We start from the raw sequence: 22,144 nt of genomic DNA, 5'->3' as shown, positions 1-22,144 counted from the left end.
CTAAAACGTTTTTTTACTATCGCAACATTTTACCGTTAATTTCGTGGAGTTTATCTTCGCCTTTTATTTTGGGCTATTTTTAAATATGTCACCCGCAACCTTCGCTTCAAATTTTCTAACACATCGTTTCCACTAAGCCCTTGACATGCATTAACACTTAGGGCTGACGTGCACTTTTTCTGTCGAATATCCAGATGTGAGTGTGTCATTAAAAATCTTCGGTACCAAAAAGATCAAAAGTTATCTCCTCAGTTGGAGTCTCCCTTTACCCCGTCCCAGCCCCCACCATTCCCAATTCCCCTCTGTTTGGAGCAGTTAAGGCAGTCGAAACGCGGCATCGGTGAGGGTCGGACGTGTCGACTTCCCGATCGGTTCCGTTCTCGTAAGCGCGAATTTGTGGAAACTGTTTTCATTGGTGTCATTTGCATACGTGAAGTGAAACTTGATTTGTTACCGGTGTGATGTGAATAGAACTGTTTACCATAACTTACTGAATACATAGGATTCTGTGGATTATTAATTCATAGTGCTCGCACGATTCGGATTTTATATTTATCCTGTGAGTTTTCGTTTTGTTTTTGTCGTGTATTTTTCTGGTTATTTTTGATTGATTACATTTGTGTTAAGAAAGTTCAGCATGATGACTATATTTTATTTTATTTGACAAAGTTTTTAAATAGTTTTAACAAGCCCAAAACAAAATATGAAAATAGACGTTATTATTTATTCAAAGCTTCCTTTGATCAAACGATTACCGACAAGCAAAAAATCTAATTATAGAGTAGTCTGAGGTCTATAGTTTCTAATTAATAATGATTAATATTAACGAGGGATCGTCGTTCGTAACAATAACAATCCATTTTTTTTTTACTAACATATTTTAACGCTTTTTGTACACCTGTTCTATTAAAATGGTTTAAAAAAGGTATGAACATGTTTTGTACCGTATATAGTTTTTTGTTTACTATTATTATATTTGGGAATTACTTGTACTTATTGTATAAAGCAACTGTAGTAATCTTAGAACTCAACTTGTAGTTATATATTTTTAAACAATTATGAAAAATAATAATGGATCGATTTTCAAAGAACTCTTTATATTAATTACTAGAAATAACGTTTTTGCGTTGACACAGCTATAAAATCCTAAACCAATCCGAACGGAGGTTCATACGAAAAAAATATTCATGTATCAATTATTTTTACTGAATAATATTACATTCAGAAGAATCTATTATTGTTTATCATTATAATATTTTCTTCGTGCAGAATTGTAAATGTGTACAATTTGATATGGCTTATTACTTAAACCAGTCGTAGCTGCTTAACATTATCATTGTAATTTCAATTAGAACTCGATTCATAAAACGCAAGCCTGATGTAAATATTGAAGTAATACTTACATATAAATAAAATACAAGGTATAAAATAAATTCAATTGAATATGTATGAAGATTTCTGTATTCTAGTAAGACGGTACTCTAAAAGAATTTCCTTTCTGATTTTTCTGTTTACTTGCCTTTAAAATTCTCTCCCTAACAGTCGCCTCATCCTTTAGTCCGTTATTAACAAGGGCTGTTCGTTTTTTCTTATTTTTTTTGTCTGATTAAGTTCGCTTAAAGACAAATTAGCATTTTCCAAGAAGCTTACGTATAGCGAACCGCCATTGTTAATCTCTAGATACAAAAAGGGAATTTCCTTTTGGAATCGAATATTAATATTTTCAGAGATCAAGTATTAATAAATATATTTACTTATTATATACATTGAACAATCGAACTGAGATTGAGATGTTTTTTATCTAATTATATCTTTTGATAATCATTCCTTTTAAGTTAAATTATAATAATGATGTAATAAATTAAATATATAATTAAACACAGATCTTTCGTAAGATTAAATATTCCAATTATTATTAAGAAACTTTTCTTATAAGAATGCACACACAAAATCAAAGACAAATATTCTGTATCACTCCCTCTGAACCAACTATAGGCAGTCATAGTTGAAAAATGTTCCACAAGTACTGTACCAGCTAATTTATATCTGGTATTTTTATGTTATGATTTTATTATAATTAATTATGAGATGAGTCACAAGTCATTACTCTCGATAAGTCGATAACAACAAGATTTATAGACTGTCAACGATAACAATTTCGGTCAGAGAGTTATCAGTGAGTTTGAGTTTATTTTTGTATCGGCTTTTTGAGTGATAAACTTTTGTTATTTAACTGTATAAAATACGATTGTTTGGTATAAACATTTTTAAATTAGGAACGCGTTCTATTCGACTTTCAATTTGCACTGGAAGCTTTTTTATCAGATATACGTTAGTAATATATGTTGACATATCCACTAACGTATTCGTCTGTAGACTAGAAATAATACTTAAAAATTCGTGCATAGGGATCATTACAAAATAAAAATAATACTGAAGTTGATTCTATAGAATTTTAGCATTAGCAGCCTGTAAATTTGCTGGGCTAAAGGCCTCCTCTCCCTTTGAGAAGAAGGTTTGGAGCATATTCCACCACGCTGCTCCAATGCGGGTTGGCGGAATACAAATGTGGCAGAATTTCGTTGAAATTAGACACATGCAGGTTTCCTCACGATGTTTTCCTTCACCGCCGAGCACGAGATGAATTATAAACACAAATTAAGCACATGAAAATTCAGTGGTGCCTGCCTGGGTTTGAACCCGAAATCATCGGTTAAGATGCACGCGTTCTAACCACTGGGCCATCTCGGCTCTTCTATAGCTAGTGCTAACATAATTAGTATCCTTTTTGCCCTCACAGTTGTTTTAAATAAAGACATAATACATAACAAAAAATATTATCATTTACAATTTACTTCGTAGGCACAAGTTTTACTTAGTGACTCCGTACTGTACTAACACTAATATCATCTTAGTTCTCCCAAGGTTGGTGGCACTTTGGTGATATGAGGATTGGTTAATATCCCTCACAGCGCCATTGTGCACCTATGAGGTACCACTTATCGTCAGGTGATCCATAAAAATAAAACGATCTCTAAAATACAAATGTAAATAATATCAGAGAAAGACTATACATACCTAAAATATTATACATTTGATCTTTGTACATTCCTGAGAGAGACACTCTTTTGTCCTTCACTACTTTAATTTTAACGTAATTTTACTTCTATTTGTGTTTGTTTTGAATTAAATTCAAAGGAAATTGTGTTAAAAATTCTCATCGAGAAGGAGACGTTAATTAGTTCCTTTGTTTCACTTTGTACGAATTATTGAAATGGCTTATAAAATCAAAATTTGAAATGAGCATATTCTTTATTCAAGTAGGCTTTTACAATCGCCTTAGATTTTAAATAATGAAATTGAATTTAAAGCTGCCATCGTAAGTTTTGTCAAAAGGACAGGGAAAGAATCAGTAATTTCATTATTTCTATTTTCCAATTGAAATGACATAGGCGAAGAATACTGATTTCACATATGACTCAATATGATTGACTTATGTGCGAAAACCTTTTTTACCATAGAATTTACATCTATTAATTGGGAAAGTTAAAATGTTTACGAAATATCATCTTAGAAACGAGTTACATACACGAAATTCAACTGTTTTTTTCTCCTCAAGTGATGCAACTCTCTCAAGAGATTCCTACGTTTGATAAAACGCACTATTACGCTTTTCGTAAAATAGGTTAAAGCGGGGCCCATTATAATGCTCAGTCACGTGGTGATGGGTGCAGATAAAAAAAAACTTTAATAAGGTGCCTGATATGTGTAGCGATGCCCCCAAGTTGATTCGTGAGGTCTGCGTTATTACCGTTAGTTCCACAATCGCTAGACGTTTGACTTTTGAGTAAAAGTACTGTGTTTTACTATTATGTAACAATGTTTGATCATTAAAAAATATTTTATATTTTATTAAATTTATATTTAACATAAGAATATATCATCTCCTTATGTAGTTATAAGTTGAGCTATCTCAGCTATGTCCTGGTCTGGTCCATCACGGAAAGATAGGATAGGTTTTAAGCGCGAGCAAGCGTGAGGTTAATTTGTGTTTGTAAGTCAATACTCGGCGGTGAAGAAAATTATACAGGAAACCTGTATATGTCAAATGAATTACTGCCACATATATATTGGTAATCTTCTCAAATAGAGACGAAGTCTGAACCCAGCAGTAAGATATATTATATACAGGCTGTTACTTTTTATAAACATATTTCTATAGCATTAATTTTATATCAAAAATATAATGAAACAAGTTCGTTCTCCGTACATATTACATAAAAGAAAATCCGAATAGTTTTTGTATAAATTGTTGTCGCTTTATGAATAATATTTACGCCACTAGAGGATATCCCCGATCTCAATTGTATGATTTAATTCTGGGTATCGAAATAATTGAATATATTATTTAATCATTCACAAAGGCTTATTTACATTGAATACTTACGCGCAAAATATAATTAAAAATAACAACTGTTCAATTTATGACAGCGAGTAGCAATATGACTTGGTGGTAGTTGGTACCACTCACAAATCAAATATTCTACCGCCAAGCAACCATACATAGCATTGTTGTAATCAGGTTTGAAGAGTGAGTGAGTCAGTGTGACTTTATTGTGTAACTACAGGCACAAGGGACACATCTTAGCCTCTAAGGTCGGTGACGCACGAATTTGAGCAGTTGTTACCACTGGCCACCAGGTGGCGCAAAAAATAGGCGATAATATTCCTTTTTGTTAAAGAGTAACAACATATATACGTCTCACTACTGGGTCACAGGCTCCTCATCTTTTGATGAGAAGTGTAGCACTTCACTTCACTATCCTGAATGACTGCGGGTGGATACACGTATCAGATCTTCATAGAACATGTAGGTGTTTTCTTTCACGAGCACAAAATTAATATACAAATTAAGCACATGAAAATCGAGTTGCTTGCCCGGTATTAAACTCGAGATTTTCGATATAATAAACATTATTATGAATTAAAAGACAATTTGTTGAATGTCTTGCTTCAAGTCGTCAGTGCTAAAGCAAGTTTTATTAAATTACAGATTGACATTTAAGATTACCAACGCCTATTACAACAGATATTCATTGTACTATCATCTCGTTAATGGTTGCCGAAGGCCTTTTGATCTTAGGTAAGGTCTTATTTGTCATGAAAGATTAATATCTTATAATATCGTTTTTATAGCTAACGACTACGATGCGATTTCTTGTAATTTAAAATCATAGAATATTATTTGTTCGTGTGTGTATAACCTTATTAGAGTGTGGTATTGAATTAATCCTCTGTTCTTATAAATAAAACATTGTTGGTCGCCTTAAGCTGCAACGATTCTTGTGTGACGTTTAAGTAAAACTTTTGTGACGCAAAAACATTTTACTTTTATCTTGTGTACATAATCGCACTAGCTTTATTATTAATTTTATAATAATTTAATGTTTTAAAACACTTCGACATATTGATTGACTATTAAATATGTAACATAAATATATATATATATATATATATATATATATATATATATATTTATATATATGTAAATATAAATAAATATTGGACAACATCACATACATTACTCTGATCCCAATGTAAGTAGCTAAAGCACAGAAAATCAGAAGTATCGACGGTACATTATTATTTCTCTGTAAATAAAAATCAAAATAATTATTTTAAGTGAAATTCTTGTCCTACTTTGATATACTTTGATTGATACACAGTTGAAATTAAATTATTACTGGACGATAAATTGTTATAAGTAAAATCGCACTATATAAAATTCCCCAAACCATTCGCCGAGCTTTTTGTTCGTCTCAAATAAAATGCTTATAATATAACATTAATAACGATTTTACGCTCAATACGAGTTTTGCGCCGTCACGCACCTATTTCTTAACAAGCTGGATTATCAACGGATTTGTATTGGTAATTAGTCACGATTGTATTGTATAGAAAAGTTAATATACTAAAGTTTTTGATGAGAGGCCATCACAGATGCTCGAACAATTGTTGTAGTTCTTAAAAATTACTATATATATAGTATTATTCGTAGACTATGTGTAAAACCGCAAATATCGCATGTATAAGTAGTAAAGAATTAACTAATCTGATAAAATTGACTTTCATAATACAATAAAGATGTACAACGTCATGATCTCTAAGCTATTTGTTTGAAACTAGAAACTCATTGCAGAATACGATCGTGTAATATCAGAAAGTTATAAGCGACATCGATTATAATATACGCGTTAAATTTTTGTGTTACCGTAAGTCGATCTCAACATTTCCAATAATTACATTAGCAGTAAATTTCCCACTGCTGGGCTAAGGCCTCCTCTCCCTTTGAGGAGAAGGTTTCGAGCATATTTCACCACGCTGCTCCAATGCGGGTTGGTGGAATACACATATTGTGGCAGAGTTTCGTTGAAATTAGACAAAATCAGACTTCACCGCCGAGCACGAGATGAATTATAAACACAAATCAAGCACATGAAATTCAGTGGTGCTTGTCTGGGTTTGAACCCGAAATCATCGGTTAAGATGCACGCGTTCTAACCACTGGGCCATCTCGGCCAATAATTATTTCTTTATAATAATAGTTCTTATATAAAAGCACACACATTTCTTCTCGAAGTATAGATTAACCTAAAACTGTGTTGTTTTCTTTTTAATTTATTAATTATAATTATAATACAATTACCAATAATGTGCTGTGAACAACGTTATCCAAAATACTATGTCCCTTGTATCTGTAATTTCACTGCAATACAAAGTATCGCTATTTGGCAATAAAATAAATGGAGATTGGGTCTGATATCCGCACAGACTGGCCCGTACAAAGCCCTGCACTGGTAGTTATTTGTATATGTACATTATGCATATACGTAAATTTCATCTCGTATATTATGCGCAAAAATACAAACCAACTACATCCGCCGTATTGCTTGTCCGTCTACAAACTTGCGTATTCGTTAAAATCGATGCCGAATTTACTTCTAATGTCAGAATTCAAAAACTATTTACAAACTTTTATCGATGTAGTTGTTTTGATAATAAGACAGCTGTGTGTTATATAAAGAAATGTGTTGACTTAGTATGATAGATTGAGCTCAGTTGTCTTACTTAACGAGAGATGAAAGCTACCAGCTGTAGGAGAGTTACGGTCTGTTAATGAATAATTAATTAATCGGTTAGACTTATGTCATCTTTACAAGGAGGCGCACTTTGAATTTCGAATCCTAATATTTAAATTTGGAATAAATAAATAAATAAAACTATTTCGAACTTGTAGGGTTTCGAGTAAAATATTTTAAACCAAAACATAATTTACTTTAGTAGTATTCGATGTTTAAAAAGATTAAATGTAAATAATACTATTTGGAATGTAAGTTTAAAAGGGATGATCAAAAAAAAATAGTTTTTTTTTAAATATCAGCTACTATGATACGGATAAAGGCAAGTAGCTAAAGTTAACACTGGCCACAAACAATAGCTTTGTAACATATTACCCATGTGCCGCTAACTATAAAAACCATTATGTCAATTGTGTCAGTGATCACACCGAATTAGATACTCGTGATTCAAATTAAACAGCTACATAAATAATTGCTCAATATTATGTTTAAAGCACACATCTCAAATAGGGACGCATATTTTTCAAGTTACGTGGTTAAATAAATTGGAACAAAGTTGGTTTCAAAAATGGAACACAAAGTTTTAATTACGTTAAAAGACATTTAAATATGAAATTTTAAATATGGAATTCGTAGCTTGCAGTGGATTTGTTAAAATGTGTTTTCAGTGACAAAGTAATTATTTTACGTTTTTCCTTTGACAAACTTTAAACGGGCGAAGGCTCTGTGATAAAGGTAATGGTTAAAAAAGTTAAATTATATGTAACTACAATATATGTTATCTGTAAGAAGTTTTTATATAATACGTACTGTATTTGTTAACACGATTACGTTTCAGAATACAAATTTTAATGTAATGCAATAATTGATCAACAGCGCTTCGACGTTGTATGAAGTGTTTTATATTTCTAACACTGGCAGAGCTTACTATAAATGAAACATCAGTCTTACTAAAATTAGTAAATTATACCACCATAAATGTAATCGTTTCTTTTTATTATTTAACATTGGTAGTTGAATACGAATAGCCACTAGTTAGATGTATTTATATTGTTTTACCTACATTAAAAATATATATTTTAAATAATATTTTACATCACAGTATTTATATAGCGAACGTTCTAATTCAGAGACTAGCGCCGTTTAATGATCACTCAGTAGCTATCAAGACCTGAGACACGAAGCCTAGCATTAGACTGACATCTATCACCCTTTATTAACAAGTAGATAATATTGTGACACGAATAAATTGAGCTTTAGGAACCATAATAAAGTACGGAAGGCTACGCAATATATACGAATAAATAGGTAGTATATATATATTTTATGGCATTGGTTGGCGGACGAGCATATGGGCCACCTGATGGTAAGTGGTCACCACCGCCCATAGACAAAGGCGCTGTAAGAAATATTAACCATTCCTTACATCACCTATGCGCCACCAACCTTGGGAACTAAGATGTTATGTCCCTTGTGCCTGTGATTACACTGGCTCACTCACCCTTCTAACCGGAACACAACAATACAGTATACTGTTATTTGGCGGTAGAAGATGAATGGGTGGTACCTACCCAGACGGGCTTGCACAAAGCCCTACCACCAAGTAAGATTTAAAAATAGATATTCAAAAACTTACAACAAATCGCTTGTATAAAGAGAATTATGCTAACTAGAGTTAATAATTATATAATTATTTAATGTACAAATATCGTAATAACATAATTTGAAAAAGATATTTTAATTATTAACGATGTATTAAAAATCCAAATCAACAGTATCTTCATATTAAAAAATTAAACTACCAACACACCGCTGTTTATTTTTTTAAATACAAAGAACATTATCAATATCTTACAATATATTTAAAAAATAATAATAATATCATGCGCTTATAATTAAAAAGGCAATCTTTATAACAAACGCCCATAAAAACACTGTCGTGGTTGAGAAAGCTCATCATCTATATAATATGAGACATCTAAGATGCAAAAGCAACATCGAGGTTATTTACGAACGTTGATAAGATCGGCGGAAACGCGTTATCTTTAATAAAACAATGTTCCCTTGGGAGCTGATCTAATATTAAATATCAACTATACAATGAAGTCAACATGACAATTTTGTCTCGTCGATGTCGCGTTTTGGTAGTTTCGTTTAAAGACAGTATTAAAATATTATTGTGTCAATCGTTAATTCAGTTTGTTCATTTATACTAATATTATAAATTCGAAAGTAAGTCTGTTTGCCAAACCACTTAACCGAATTTAATTAAATTTTCACAGCTTCAAGTCAAAAGAAGGAAATCCACTAAAACGCGACCGGAGCCGCGGCCGATAACTAGTTTCAGATGTATAGAGTATTCTAAATTGAAAACGGAAAAATAAGTACGTAATTTACTTTTAAAAAAAATCACGATTATATGTTAGCAAAATGTATATTATGTTATGCCGAAATCATATTTAGTCCCATACGTTGCGAATATTTATTGTCATATTTAGTTAAGTATTTTGTTACTTCCAAAGATTAAAGTTTGGTTTTCGCAGTGCTTATATTTAAAATCTTACAAATTATACGTAGTTAAATTTTAGTACCGATACCCTTAAAAGGTATCGGGTAAATATCTGAAAATACTTTAAGGTTGACTTTGTAATTTAATGGCGCTGAGCTTGTGTACCGACTCTTGAACTAATGACGAGAAAGTTAAACAAACTGTGGATTTTATGGTTAATTCGATTTACGACGAGACTTAAGAATTGTAATAATAGTAAAGCTAACGACTCGTAAATATCTTGACTAAAACAGATGATTAGTTGACATAATGGTCTCAGCAATTGGCTGTTGCCTTAGCGGTCACAGATTTGGTTCTCGTTGATGACAAATATTTGTACAGATGTTGGTCGATGGTTGTATTTGTATATCTCTACAAAGGGAGACTTATTTCATTCCAAAAACGCTATCTCTTGTTTTTAATTGTATCTTTAATAAAAGTTATTGGATAAAATATAATATTTTTAAAATAACTATAAATAAATGACACATGTGACTGAGTCCATGTGTTAAGTAAAAAAGCTCAAGCCTGCTATGACAAGCTGGTTCTGCTAAATAAATATCTAACACGTTAATCCACAGCGGTGTGTTTAATATGAAGCACAATTTCGTAAGAGAGATGCAGGTCCCACGACGATGTTTTCATACAACACCTAGCATGAGGTGAATTTTGAACACAATTTAAGACAAACTGTGCATGCCGAGAATTATACCAACGATCTTAGTTTTTGATGACATGTATCTGCGTTAGATCATTTCGGATCCCTGTCGGAAAGTCAAAAATCTATGAAAAAATAAATGTACTGGTTCGGAAAAAAATATCTCAGACCTGAAAAGATACGAAGAGAAATCAGAAAGAAAAATTGTTTTGCTTAACCGCAAATATCTTATCGCTTATATTGTTCATAATATATATTCCATTGTTTTCCGGTTATTAAGAAATCTAATGATATGTTTTCATTTCCCAAGTTCATTTATTAATGTTTATTATTAAATAAATACAAAGTCGTTATACTTAATCACATCTTATTCGAGTAGGTAATATATTAATGACGTTTACACAAGCATTAACTAGTTTAATCTCTCCAACAGTGTTATCAAAGTCGTTATCATCGTGGTAATTATGAAAGCCTTAACTAGGTGCTACTGTTCTATCCGTCTTATCTGATCTCAGTAACACGACCGCCCACGTCTGTATGCTTACTTACGTCACAATTTGCTTAGAGATTATACTTTTGAAAGGAAATTGCGACAGGATTTTAGATATGTTTTCTTTTTTTATAACTGTATCTAAAAAATTCATCAGCAAAAGATAAATTAAAAAGAAATTAAATTACTATGCATCTCAAAACAGATAATTTACAATAATAATATTATTAATTTTTGTCGAATCATGTTAATCATGTTAATCATTCAGTTAAGATCTGCCAGTGATTACTGGACATGCTGCGCCATCTGGGCGATTGAAAATTATTAAGTCGAATTTGTGTACGCACCCATTGCTTTATAAACACCTTCCGATTTGAAGTAATAATTGGAAATTTATACATATTAAATTAAAACCTTACACGTCAAATCATCTAAGACATGCAGAAGCTAATTGTTGAAAAAACAATAGTATTTATCTTCTATAGTAGGCTTATAATAAATTACTTGGACTATGGTATCCTTTATGTACCCTTAGGATTATTTTTGACCCAAAGAACTTCACTTATAGCATTAGCATTAGCAGCCTGTAAATTTTCCCACTGCTGGGCTAAAGCCCTCTTCTCCATTTGAGGAGAAGGTTTGGAGCATATTCCACCACGCTGCTCCAGTGCGGGTTGGTGAAACACATATGTGGCAGAATTTCGTTCAAATTAGACACATGCAGGTTACCTCACGATGTTCTCCTACACTGCCGAGCACGAGATTAACTATAAACACAAATTAAGGACATGAAAATTCAGTGGTGCCTGCCTGGGTTTGAACCCGAAATCATCGGTTAAGATGCACGCGTTCTAACCACTGGGCCATCTCGGCTCTAGAACTTCACTTGGTGGATTTTAAATTTTGAATTTGGGATTACGTATGGAATTCTTACTTTCACCTTATTTTGTCAACCAATTTGAGCTAGTACGTCGATAAATCAATAAAACCTCAAAACAGAGTCACAAAGAAATATAAATACAGAGTCGTCCTCAAAGTGTATACGGTAGACTATACATAATGACGCACCATCCAATCCACGCCCAGTCCATTGCCAAGCATTAGTTCCCGACTCTATTATTTCACAATTCGACCGATTTAAAAGCGGTTTTACCACATTTCGTGTTGGAGCCCACACGGTCGTTTATTTTTTTACCCCAAAAGCCCCTAAAGGGCCCAATTAGTTCCGCCGTGGCTTAGAAAAAACTCCACGACGCTCCAGCGCATTATAATAATACCTAATCTTAATATCCTTCACGGATATGAAGTTATTATGGAAAAAGTACATTGATAGAGATATGGCGAGAGTGTTACTTAAAAAGTATTAAGTGGGGTATATAATCTTACTAAAACGATCTTACTATAAAAATACAAACAATTTTTTTTTTTATTAGGATGCATTTGATGCATATGTCCAAATAATTATATAAATAAAATATTTATTTTGTTATATACCTAACCTGTATATCATAATATTTGACCTTGAAATGTCCTGTTGTATGTGCCTTTTTATTTTTAAATGTTAGACATTCTTTGTTTCAACGTTTTGGTCAAAAATAAATATATAAGATCAAATATTGGTCAGCTTTCACGTACTCAAACAAGGCTTATTGTTTTAGGTGATGCGCGCGCGCATGTAAGTGATGGCGCGCAGGAGCGTGCTCCTCGTGCTATGGGTGGTCGCCGTCGCCGCGGATAAACATGGTAAGATTTTTTTTTCTCTTATAAAAGAGCTATGAAATTGATCTTGTTTTGTCTGATTATGTAATTGTAAAATGTGAATTTGTAAGGTCTGATATTATTTGAAATGACGTATTTAATCTAAATCAGCAACAAAGGATCGATTCCATTTTTAATTCGGCCTTCTGACTATAATTCCGAATACATACCGGTAATACAAATTTCAAAATAAACTTATTTTATTCAAACACACGCACTCAATTATATAGGCGAAAAAGTTTTGCCTATGGAAAATTCTTAATTTAACCAACCGTAAAAACTTTTAACAGTACCTCGTTCCAACCCTAATAAATTCCACTTACCCAACGCATTTTAAAACCCAACCCAAGGTCTGGAAAAAATTAAAGATGCCGAAAATTCACTTAAAGACTTAGCACCTAATCTTGAGTAAGATAAGAGGTTGCCGAGCAAAAAACACCGACGACTTAGAAACGGGAACTTTGAAATTGTACTTTGGAGGGCTTAAAATTCGTTAAATCAGATTGGTCTCAGTAAAATGCTTGTAGTTGCTGAAACGAAAATTGAATACAATGTTTGAACTGAGATAACCCCGGTGATTAGAACTTCAAAATATTACTGATAATTATAAGACCTAAATATCACCGAATTTTCATTGTGTTTAATTTGTGCTCGGCGGTGAAGAAGAACATTATAAGGCCTTTAGAGGTCGAATTAAAAAATCTGCGACCAGAACCCTTTATTTTCTATTATGGACGATTATTTCTGCAAAGTCATCTTTGCCAACAAAAAAAAATATTTTTAAATGTTTTTCAAAATTGATTTAATAAGACTTAAGCAGTAAATACACAATGTTTCATGCGATGCAGTGATTACAATTCTAGTAGACAGTTACTTGAAATCGCCTTATAAGACATTACAATGAAAATTCTTTGACCTTTCATTACGTTCGTGGAACCGTTACCAAAAAAGGCAGTTCTTAGAAAGCTAAGGAAGAAGCTCTCGCAAAAAAGTCACTTAATCGTGACGACCTGCGGGCGACTTCCGAACACGACTATCGCATTAGAACCGTCTATAGAAACAAAATCTAAGAAATTCATTTTATCAAGAATAATACTTAATGTATGAAAATTTGAAATTTACAATTCATCACGACGTCACTTTTGCACAGACTTATGATTTTAAAACAAAGAACATATTTATAATGAAGACTTAATTTCAGTTGCGTTAAATGATTATTGTATAATCAAACGGTTTTTTTAAACATATTTATGTACGACTTATATATTACAGATACTTAGAGATGAAATATCTGTATAGAATCTGTTTGTTTATACAAAAATACTTTTCATTTCTTACCTACTTATAGCAATAAAATAATTTTAACAAATGGTGATTTTTTAAATTCGAATATGAAGTGAACAAACCCGCACACAGACATTGGAATTGTAAGATATAAACCATGTAAACTAACGTATCCTCCTTTCTTCTTTCATATCAGAACACAGCAATATGAAATGCTGAGTGGTGGTTACCTACACGCGCAAAGCTGAGTTTAACGAGTTCCCATGTACAAAAAGTTCATATAGTTCCGTAATAAAATTGTTTAGATCCGTCATAATTTATTTTTTTGCGAATTCTTTAAAACAGAAAAGATTTCCAACACGTAACCTGTAGCTCCCCATCCAGGAACTGTAACATCATTTACGTTGGAATATGAAACTTTAATACACATCACAGCTGCTGTGAACGAAATAGAAAATAATAGAAGACTCCCAGGAGACACCATTATAACTTGACTAACAAAGGGATTATCTTGTTTGGGAACCTCTTGACTGGCACTCGACTACTCTTTGTATATATCGTGTTACAATTCTAACGTAAAAGGTGGCTATTCAAAGTTTTTGTAGGTGTGGTCGGCTTTTGTATTTTTTCTGCAATAGGGTGAGAATTTGTCGGTTCCGACGCTCAAAAGATTTTCGGAGGTAATTTTAAGATTTGGGTCTGCACCTTGTTGGTACATTATGTTAATGGATGCTTCGGTTCCGAATTTACTAATCCTTACATTTTTTTTAATCTTGAAACATTTTAAATAAATAAATATTTTCCTATATTGTTTATCTTACATTCCAAAATATTACCAATGTAACACGTTCAACGAGGCAAAAAATTTAATGCTCTATTATCATAATATTTAAAATATTCATAAATGTATACCAAAAATAAAATCGATTTCAACAAAATACAAAATATTAGAAATATAAAACGTCAAAACAAATTGATTCAATGTCCTAGCTCCATTTTATTGATCAGTTTCTTGAAAAACTTCAAATCGATACCAATACGAGCAATAGTTTAAAATCGACATCCGAGATATGTTCAAATATAAAATAAACCTTGTAGTATTGAAATATGATGAACGGTAAACTATTCACAAATTATTTAAATAATCTAAAAAAACGTAAAAATATCGCAATGATATCCCTTAATATTTGATTTAAGTAAAGTTTATGAGCAAATCACCACCCACGGTTCCATTAACCAGCACATCTTTTTACGTCTCGGAGCTAAGTGCATTTACGAGTAACTGCATCAAGCGAGCATCTTCAGGAACGGATGCGAATGTTCTATCCTTGAATGTTTTATGACGTTTCGCTCGCTACATATATCAAATGCAGTCTTTGATATTTTTTTTTGACAGTACTAATGGCTCTTCAGTAGCATGTGTTTCATTGCAAATTTAAATATATAATTTAATTAATGTTTCTATATATTATTTTGTACGTACGCAATATGTTTTCTCTCATAATGAACATTAAAATTTGCTAAGACTAGATTTAACATAAAACAACTTATTTCATACCCAGGCCGGGTATGAAATAAGTATAACACAATATAATTCCTACCAATTTAATATATTTATTTTACTGATGGAAATATATAAATAAAAGAATCAAGCTTATAATTAAGATATTTTATGAATGTAGACATTTCACCAATCATACCAAAAATACTTCATGAATTTTGTCACGCAGATAAATTTATATGCACAATAACTAAAGCCACTTTACTGCCTCGTTGATTAAGTGGCTATATAAGGCCACAGATCCAGAGGTTGAAATCCCAGGTCGGGCCTATAAAAAGTTATTGGTTTCCCTAACGAAAAATTCTCAGTAACACTCCGGAGTCTAGAAATTAGAAGTGTACACCCCCGTGCCCAAAAAAGCACGTAAACTCCTTGGTCCTTTGTGTGAATTATTTCCGGTCGTGTCAGATTATGAAAGTGTGGAAAAAAAGTGTGCGCTTCTGTTTACGCACACACCTATATACTATAATTTGTCCTGCGTAGTTGTTTGATCTCCCATAAAATTACCAACCAAAATAAGTCAGGACGACATCATCATCATCGATCAAAGCAAAAACTGAACTAAGATGTTTTTGTAATTATTTTAAATCATACAGAAAGTCTTATGAACATGAAAATAAAAGACCAAATTGAAGCTGCGGGAAACTATAATAAGATACAGGCTTATCGATGCACTCAAAAAACAGACGCTTTATAAGTCCGATATCCACTATTGGACGATATAATAACATATAATTCAAGCACCACTCGTAACGCGTTATTGCTAGCATGTGTTATGCTCAGTGATAAAATGTGTGAGTAAAGCATTGAAGCATTTTTAATGAAGCTCGTTACATAAGTTGTAATTTAAGAAAGTACCATCTATTGACGTTTGATAAAGCTTGAGAATTCGACCAAACGTTACGGAATGTTGCTATCAGAGCTGTCGTTAGTTTTTATTGGAGTGTCTATTTTTTTTTTCTATTCGATATTTAAAATACTTGACATTTTTATTCGAAATTTATACACGCTTATAATTGAAATCAACTATAAATTTTAGTTTTGCATATATTAAATTAGATTTTATGTCAATTTTAATATGAATGTTCGTTAGCTATTAAATATTTTATGACTTAATTATGAACGTAATTATTTAAATTCTCGCATAAAGATTTTTTTTTTATTAATATTAATTTAAAAACGTATTAAATAATTAATTTATATTGAATTTATGGTGTATATTTATGATAAATATATAACAATTATAAAAGAATAAACGAACCGATATAGTTTAGATAGAACTGGGTCTTAACCGTAAACCTCTGTTTCGGCGGGGCGACACTTCTGGCAAGCAACAGAAATATTGTCGTGTGCTTAATCTGTGTTTATAATTCATCTAGTACTCGGTGATGAAGGGGTAAATATGCGTCATAGGTAAATATGCATGTCTCGAGGGAAAATTAACAACATGTACCTATATGTTCGCCTACCTAGCCGCGCGAGAAGCGTTGTATTATTAGCTCCGAGTCTCCTCTTAAAAGGAAGAGGCATTTGCCCAGCAGTGGAACATTTTTTTTTTTATTAAGGTTTCTTTATATTACAATACAATATTGCTATATGTATGTTGCATATTGATATAACACCGCAATTTATCTAGAGTAAAAGTGTTCTAAGACACACATATCCTATTTATAAATTTATTTGCCAAATAACTGTACATCAACTACAATATACTGTAGCAAAAATAATTATTGTATTGAAATTGTGTGCACAGATTAATCACTCTGTGTTTGCATGAAATAGTAAATAATGAAAAAGGTATTTTAACGAACGGTTCTTTGTATACATTGAACGAACGAATCAAACGTATCAAGTGCATTCGAGCTTCAAGAATACTTTCCGGACGTTGATTAAGTATTTCTCATCAATAAAGTCTCCTCTATCTAGAATAACATCGGTCAAGTGTGAGATCGATTCCAATATACGAGCGATTGCTTCTTTTTCAACTGCCTGACAAAAAACTTCTATTGTAATAACAATTATAATATTAAGAAATTATGACATTTCGCTTTTTTAGAGCTGGAGCTTATTCATTATTGTTCTCTTTGAAGTATTTAGTTTATGCTAGCTAGAATTGAACTAGCGACTTTAATTTCACTAGATGACCCATATAATGTTAATTTATTAGAGATTTATAATGTTGCAGTTTTCCATGCTTTTATGTACGTATGTACATACGTGCTATTACATAAACGTCAGCGCGAAGGAATATTAGAACACATTTTGTATTATCTGGAATTGTGTTTGGTCAAGGCATACATTAAGTTTTTTTTATTTTAAATTGTATAATAGTGCGATTCAGCAAGATTTGAACTACAATCCACCCGGTCTGAGCTGAAGGTGCTCTTATCAATTAAACTCCTTGCAGTGGCGAAATTTTGAATACGCTGCAACAATTCAGTCTTACAAAGTTGCGTCATCTGCAGTGAAATCTTAAATCCGAACTAATTGGAGACTTATATTACAATGAGAAATTATTTCTCTAAAGTGTGAATAAGGAGATAAATTCTAAAGCAGATTAACTACTTCAAATTCAGTTGTTGCAAATTCGATAGCTATTCATTTGAACATTATAATTTCATGCAGATCAAATTAATCTCAAGGTTCCTAAATATAATCAATTCCCGTCTTAATTATTTAAATTTCGAACGAAATAACAAGATGCGGTTCCTTTCAACTGGATGACTCTGATCCGATGTTGTTTTGTTTTTAGATCTCGTTAGTCGCGTCAAGAATCCGAACATTCATCAGTTCAAACATATCTCACATCGTGTCGGTGATAAGGAATTTCTCCATTTCGATTAATTTTCCCATTTTATTCATGTTTTATTTTTGTGTTATATGGAATTTTAAAACTGTGATAATATTTATGTTCGGGTCAAAGCTTATTTGGTCGTTAATCACTAACTGTGGCCTAACATTCATATCAGAGAGATGTTTGTATTTTAATCTGAATTAAAAAAGTAATACTTAGAATTAATTCATTTTTCACATCAGAATGATAGTTGAAAATATACATACTACCACGGCAATCGTAGTCAGAGATGTCATGTTAAATGCACTCATCCAACAAAAATAATTTAAATATATATGATATGATATACATATGACGTTTGTATAACTAATCGTGTATTTAATGACTCCGATATTGAAAAACAATTCAATGTTAAAAGAATGTTTAGTCTTGCCGGATTGGTCCCTTGCCATACGTTTTGATAATTTGCATAAATATTTAAAATTAAGCATTCTACACAAATTACAAATTAAACAAACGAATAAAAATACATTTATGTATGGACCACACACACTTCTCTATTAATCTTATTACAAAACGATAAAATTGATTTCGATCACAGCTGGGGGCTTAACAGAAGGGAAAAATCTTTATTGGAAATGAAATCTAGCTCAGGTAATACGATTAACAGCGAATTGAATAAATTATCTTTACTATACATCCAGTCTTATAATATAATAAAAAAGTTAAAAGGTCTCAATATAAAACTACAAGTTACCTTTATATAGGTATTTTTAAATATAAATCATATATCTTTAAAGGTTCTTAATTTATTATAGACATGTCATCAGTTCAGATTCAGTTCTGATTAGGTAAGACCATTTAAGTTAGGATATTATTAATGGAATGCTTCGTTCACAATTCCCATCACTATAACTCTCTCTAGATTTCTTATAAGCTAACGGTTCTTACAATTATCTGGAATATATTATTTATGTAGGTCAATGTTTTTAAAAGGCGATTCTATCTCACAAATCAAAGAACGACCTAAATTAGGAAATATTGATTTTTAAATAGAATTTCATGCGCTCTGAGATTAATTGTATTTAACGGTGAACGTTAATTAAATTAACAAATCAGTTAAGACAAATAACGACGTAGAAAAAGAAAAGAGATTTTATTTATAGAGATAAAAACTAATTAAAAAGATATATTGATGAAGTTGTTTCACTATCAGAAATGATAATAGATATGCCGGAGGCTGTAGGTCATTAAGAGAATTTATGTCCAATTTTGATTATAAGAAGCTATAAGTTAGAATAATTATTGTGTTAGCTTGGGAACTAAATTGGTACGTCACTTGAATCTGTAATTATAACAGATTCACATACTCTTATGCAGGAAGAAGCTACACAATGCCTCACTGTTTGACTGAATAAAAGAATAACAGTTGAATGAGTACCAAGCTGTCACGTGTGCCTTTCAAACTATCAAATATCGTCAGACTAAAAACGTCGCATTATTTCATTTCCTGTTACGCGGATTGTAATTGATGTATTGTTGAAATTAGAAGATGTAATGAATTATGCGCCTGAGATAATCGAACGCGAATCGAACGTATTTCCCAATCTCAATCAGATGCTTGGACGATCTGAAGGTTAATGGCATATGTAATTGGTTTACCCACGTCAGAATAAGTACGTAAATGACATGAACATAAATGAAATATCGATCTGAACCCAAGGTTAAAATAAATTTTAACCCTGTAAAAACATCAACATTTAATATACTATGGACACCTGCATCATGTTCTGCATTGAGAAAAAAAGATCTTTAATAAGCCAATTAAAAAAAAAATCTTAAAATTTTAGTAAATTCAACGAGATTTCTACCGATATATACTTTTAATTAGAATCGTACCAATAAATCTACTCGAATGATTCAATACCTATATTTATTAAAATAATTATGAATTGCAAGGCAAAAAATTAAATAAGGCACGGATTACCGCAACACCTAAGGTGAATATTAAAAAGGTTGTTATGGGATTGAGCAAAAAAGGCTCTCAAAACAAATCCCATTAAGGAAAAATACAATCGAGAAGGAAATAACGTTCGGTCTCAACGAAAACGGAAATAGAAATATACTGAACGGAAGTGAAACTAATTAAGTTATCCTCGCTTCACTCGACTTGCGGTTTATTTTCGTGCCATTCCCCGTTTCAAATAATAATACAAACCTAGTATTACTGTCAACGCTATTGCAAGAGTAACGAACACTGATGTACTGATAACAGTTTCTAAACGAAATTTTGATGAGGGTGTTCGATTGTGTATTGGAATTTTTACTTTACGACATTCACAATAGGTTCAATTTAGAATTTTGAGGCATACTGTTTCTGTAGGGTATGCTGTATCAAAATATCAGCTATGTTTTGCGTGTAAACAGGCGTGAGTGAGGCGTCAAACCAGGTGTGGACTTTTGAGAGAAATCGATGCCGGCACTCGGGGGACGCGTTATTGTGACAGTTGCCGTTTATTTCAACTGACAGTCTATTAACAATTGTAGTGGATTATATTAAGATTAGAAATGGTTCTCAAATAAAATAAATATACTATTACTGTATTCGGACCAATTTACTAAGTTACAAATGAGCACAGCCATGACACCCATTACCTTGAACCAAATGCGTACAAGATTACTAATTTAAATAGTTATTAATATAATATGTATCATATTTATATTATAATCATCAATTATTTCAAAAGCTATTCAATGATAAGTATATAGCAATTTCTATAGAAAATATTTAACAAAACACGACTTCTGTGTTAGTAGACATGTAGAATGATTTAAATGCTCAATTTTATTAAGTCATGATTAGATACTATTTGATTACAATATTTTTATTTGTTACAGACGAGCCCAGCTCCACTGAACCAGATCACAGTACGATTCCTCCAACACCACCAATACCTTTGCGCCCCGAATATGCACACCCTGCGGGAGTCGAAGCGTTAGATCCATATAATTCTGAAAAAAATAATCCACCACCACATCACCGCGATTATTTAGAGGAGGATTATGATCATGAAAATCATAAAGAAGATGAACATGAAAATAGAGAAGATGCTGATGAACTGCCGTCATTGTCTGGAGACCACTTACTCCAAAGTTCCACTGATGATCTACCCATGTTCCTACTTGAACCTCAACACGCTTACGTAGTACGTAATAAGCCAGCAATGCTAAGGTGTCGTGCAGCTAATGCATTGCAAGTTTATTTTAAATGTAATGACATCCGGTCAGTTGGTAGTACACAATTTGAATTCGTGGATCCTCAAAGTGGTGTTAGAATCGTTGAAGCCGAGTGTAACGTGACGAGAGATCATTTGGAAGAATATTTTGGTGAAGATAGATTTTCATGCACCTGTCATGCTTGGAGCAGTCGTGGTGACATCAGGAGTCAGCCAGCAATCGTTGAATTAGCATGTGAGTATTACAATTATTTAATTTTAATTAAAAACTATGAATGCGATATCGATGCTAACTTAAAAATATTACTTTAAATTTAAATGTTTCAACGAAATGCTGTCTACATTTATAAATTCCTATGATATCTGTCAATTTTAAATTTCCATAAATAATATTATGTAAATTTAATCTAGGCCCGGCTTTTATAGTATTCATATCATAACAATAACGTATATTGGGAAATAAATTAAAACTATGAATATTTGATTACCGCGAAATAAGAAGTTATACAATTTTTCACATTATCGTTAACTACATGACATCAATAAAACTATGTATGAAATTATGTTTCCGTTGTAAACGAGGCGTGGTAAAGTATTTCATCAAAACTAATAATTTGAGTATTTCCGTTAGCTATTTTCGTCTAACCTACATTTATCGGTCGTTTACCGCCGTCTT

General features: G+C 32.0%; 1 protein-coding gene across 1 annotated transcript in view; it reads left to right on the top strand.

The window, feature by feature from the left end:
• The first annotated feature begins 341 nt into the window (after positions 1-341).
• The window catches only part of LOC125064275 (netrin receptor UNC5C-like), a 61,857-nt gene continuing 40,054 nt past the window's right edge, over positions 342-22,144 (top strand). Inside the window, exons 1-3 of the mRNA XM_047671232.1 lie at positions 342-559; positions 12,494-12,578; positions 21,131-21,703. Coding sequence (XP_047527188.1) covers positions 12,518-12,578; positions 21,131-21,703 — 634 coding nt within the window. The 5' untranslated portion in view covers positions 342-559; positions 12,494-12,517. The remainder of the gene's footprint in view (positions 560-12,493; positions 12,579-21,130; positions 21,704-22,144) is intronic.

Source organism: Vanessa atalanta, chromosome 5 (assembly GCF_905147765.1).
Source record: "Vanessa atalanta chromosome 5, ilVanAtal1.2, whole genome shotgun sequence".
Classification (NCBI taxonomy): Eukaryota; Metazoa; Arthropoda; class Insecta; order Lepidoptera; family Nymphalidae; genus Vanessa; species Vanessa atalanta.
Note: the sequence above shows the minus strand (reverse complement) of the source record. Positions and strands in the feature narration are given on the sequence as shown.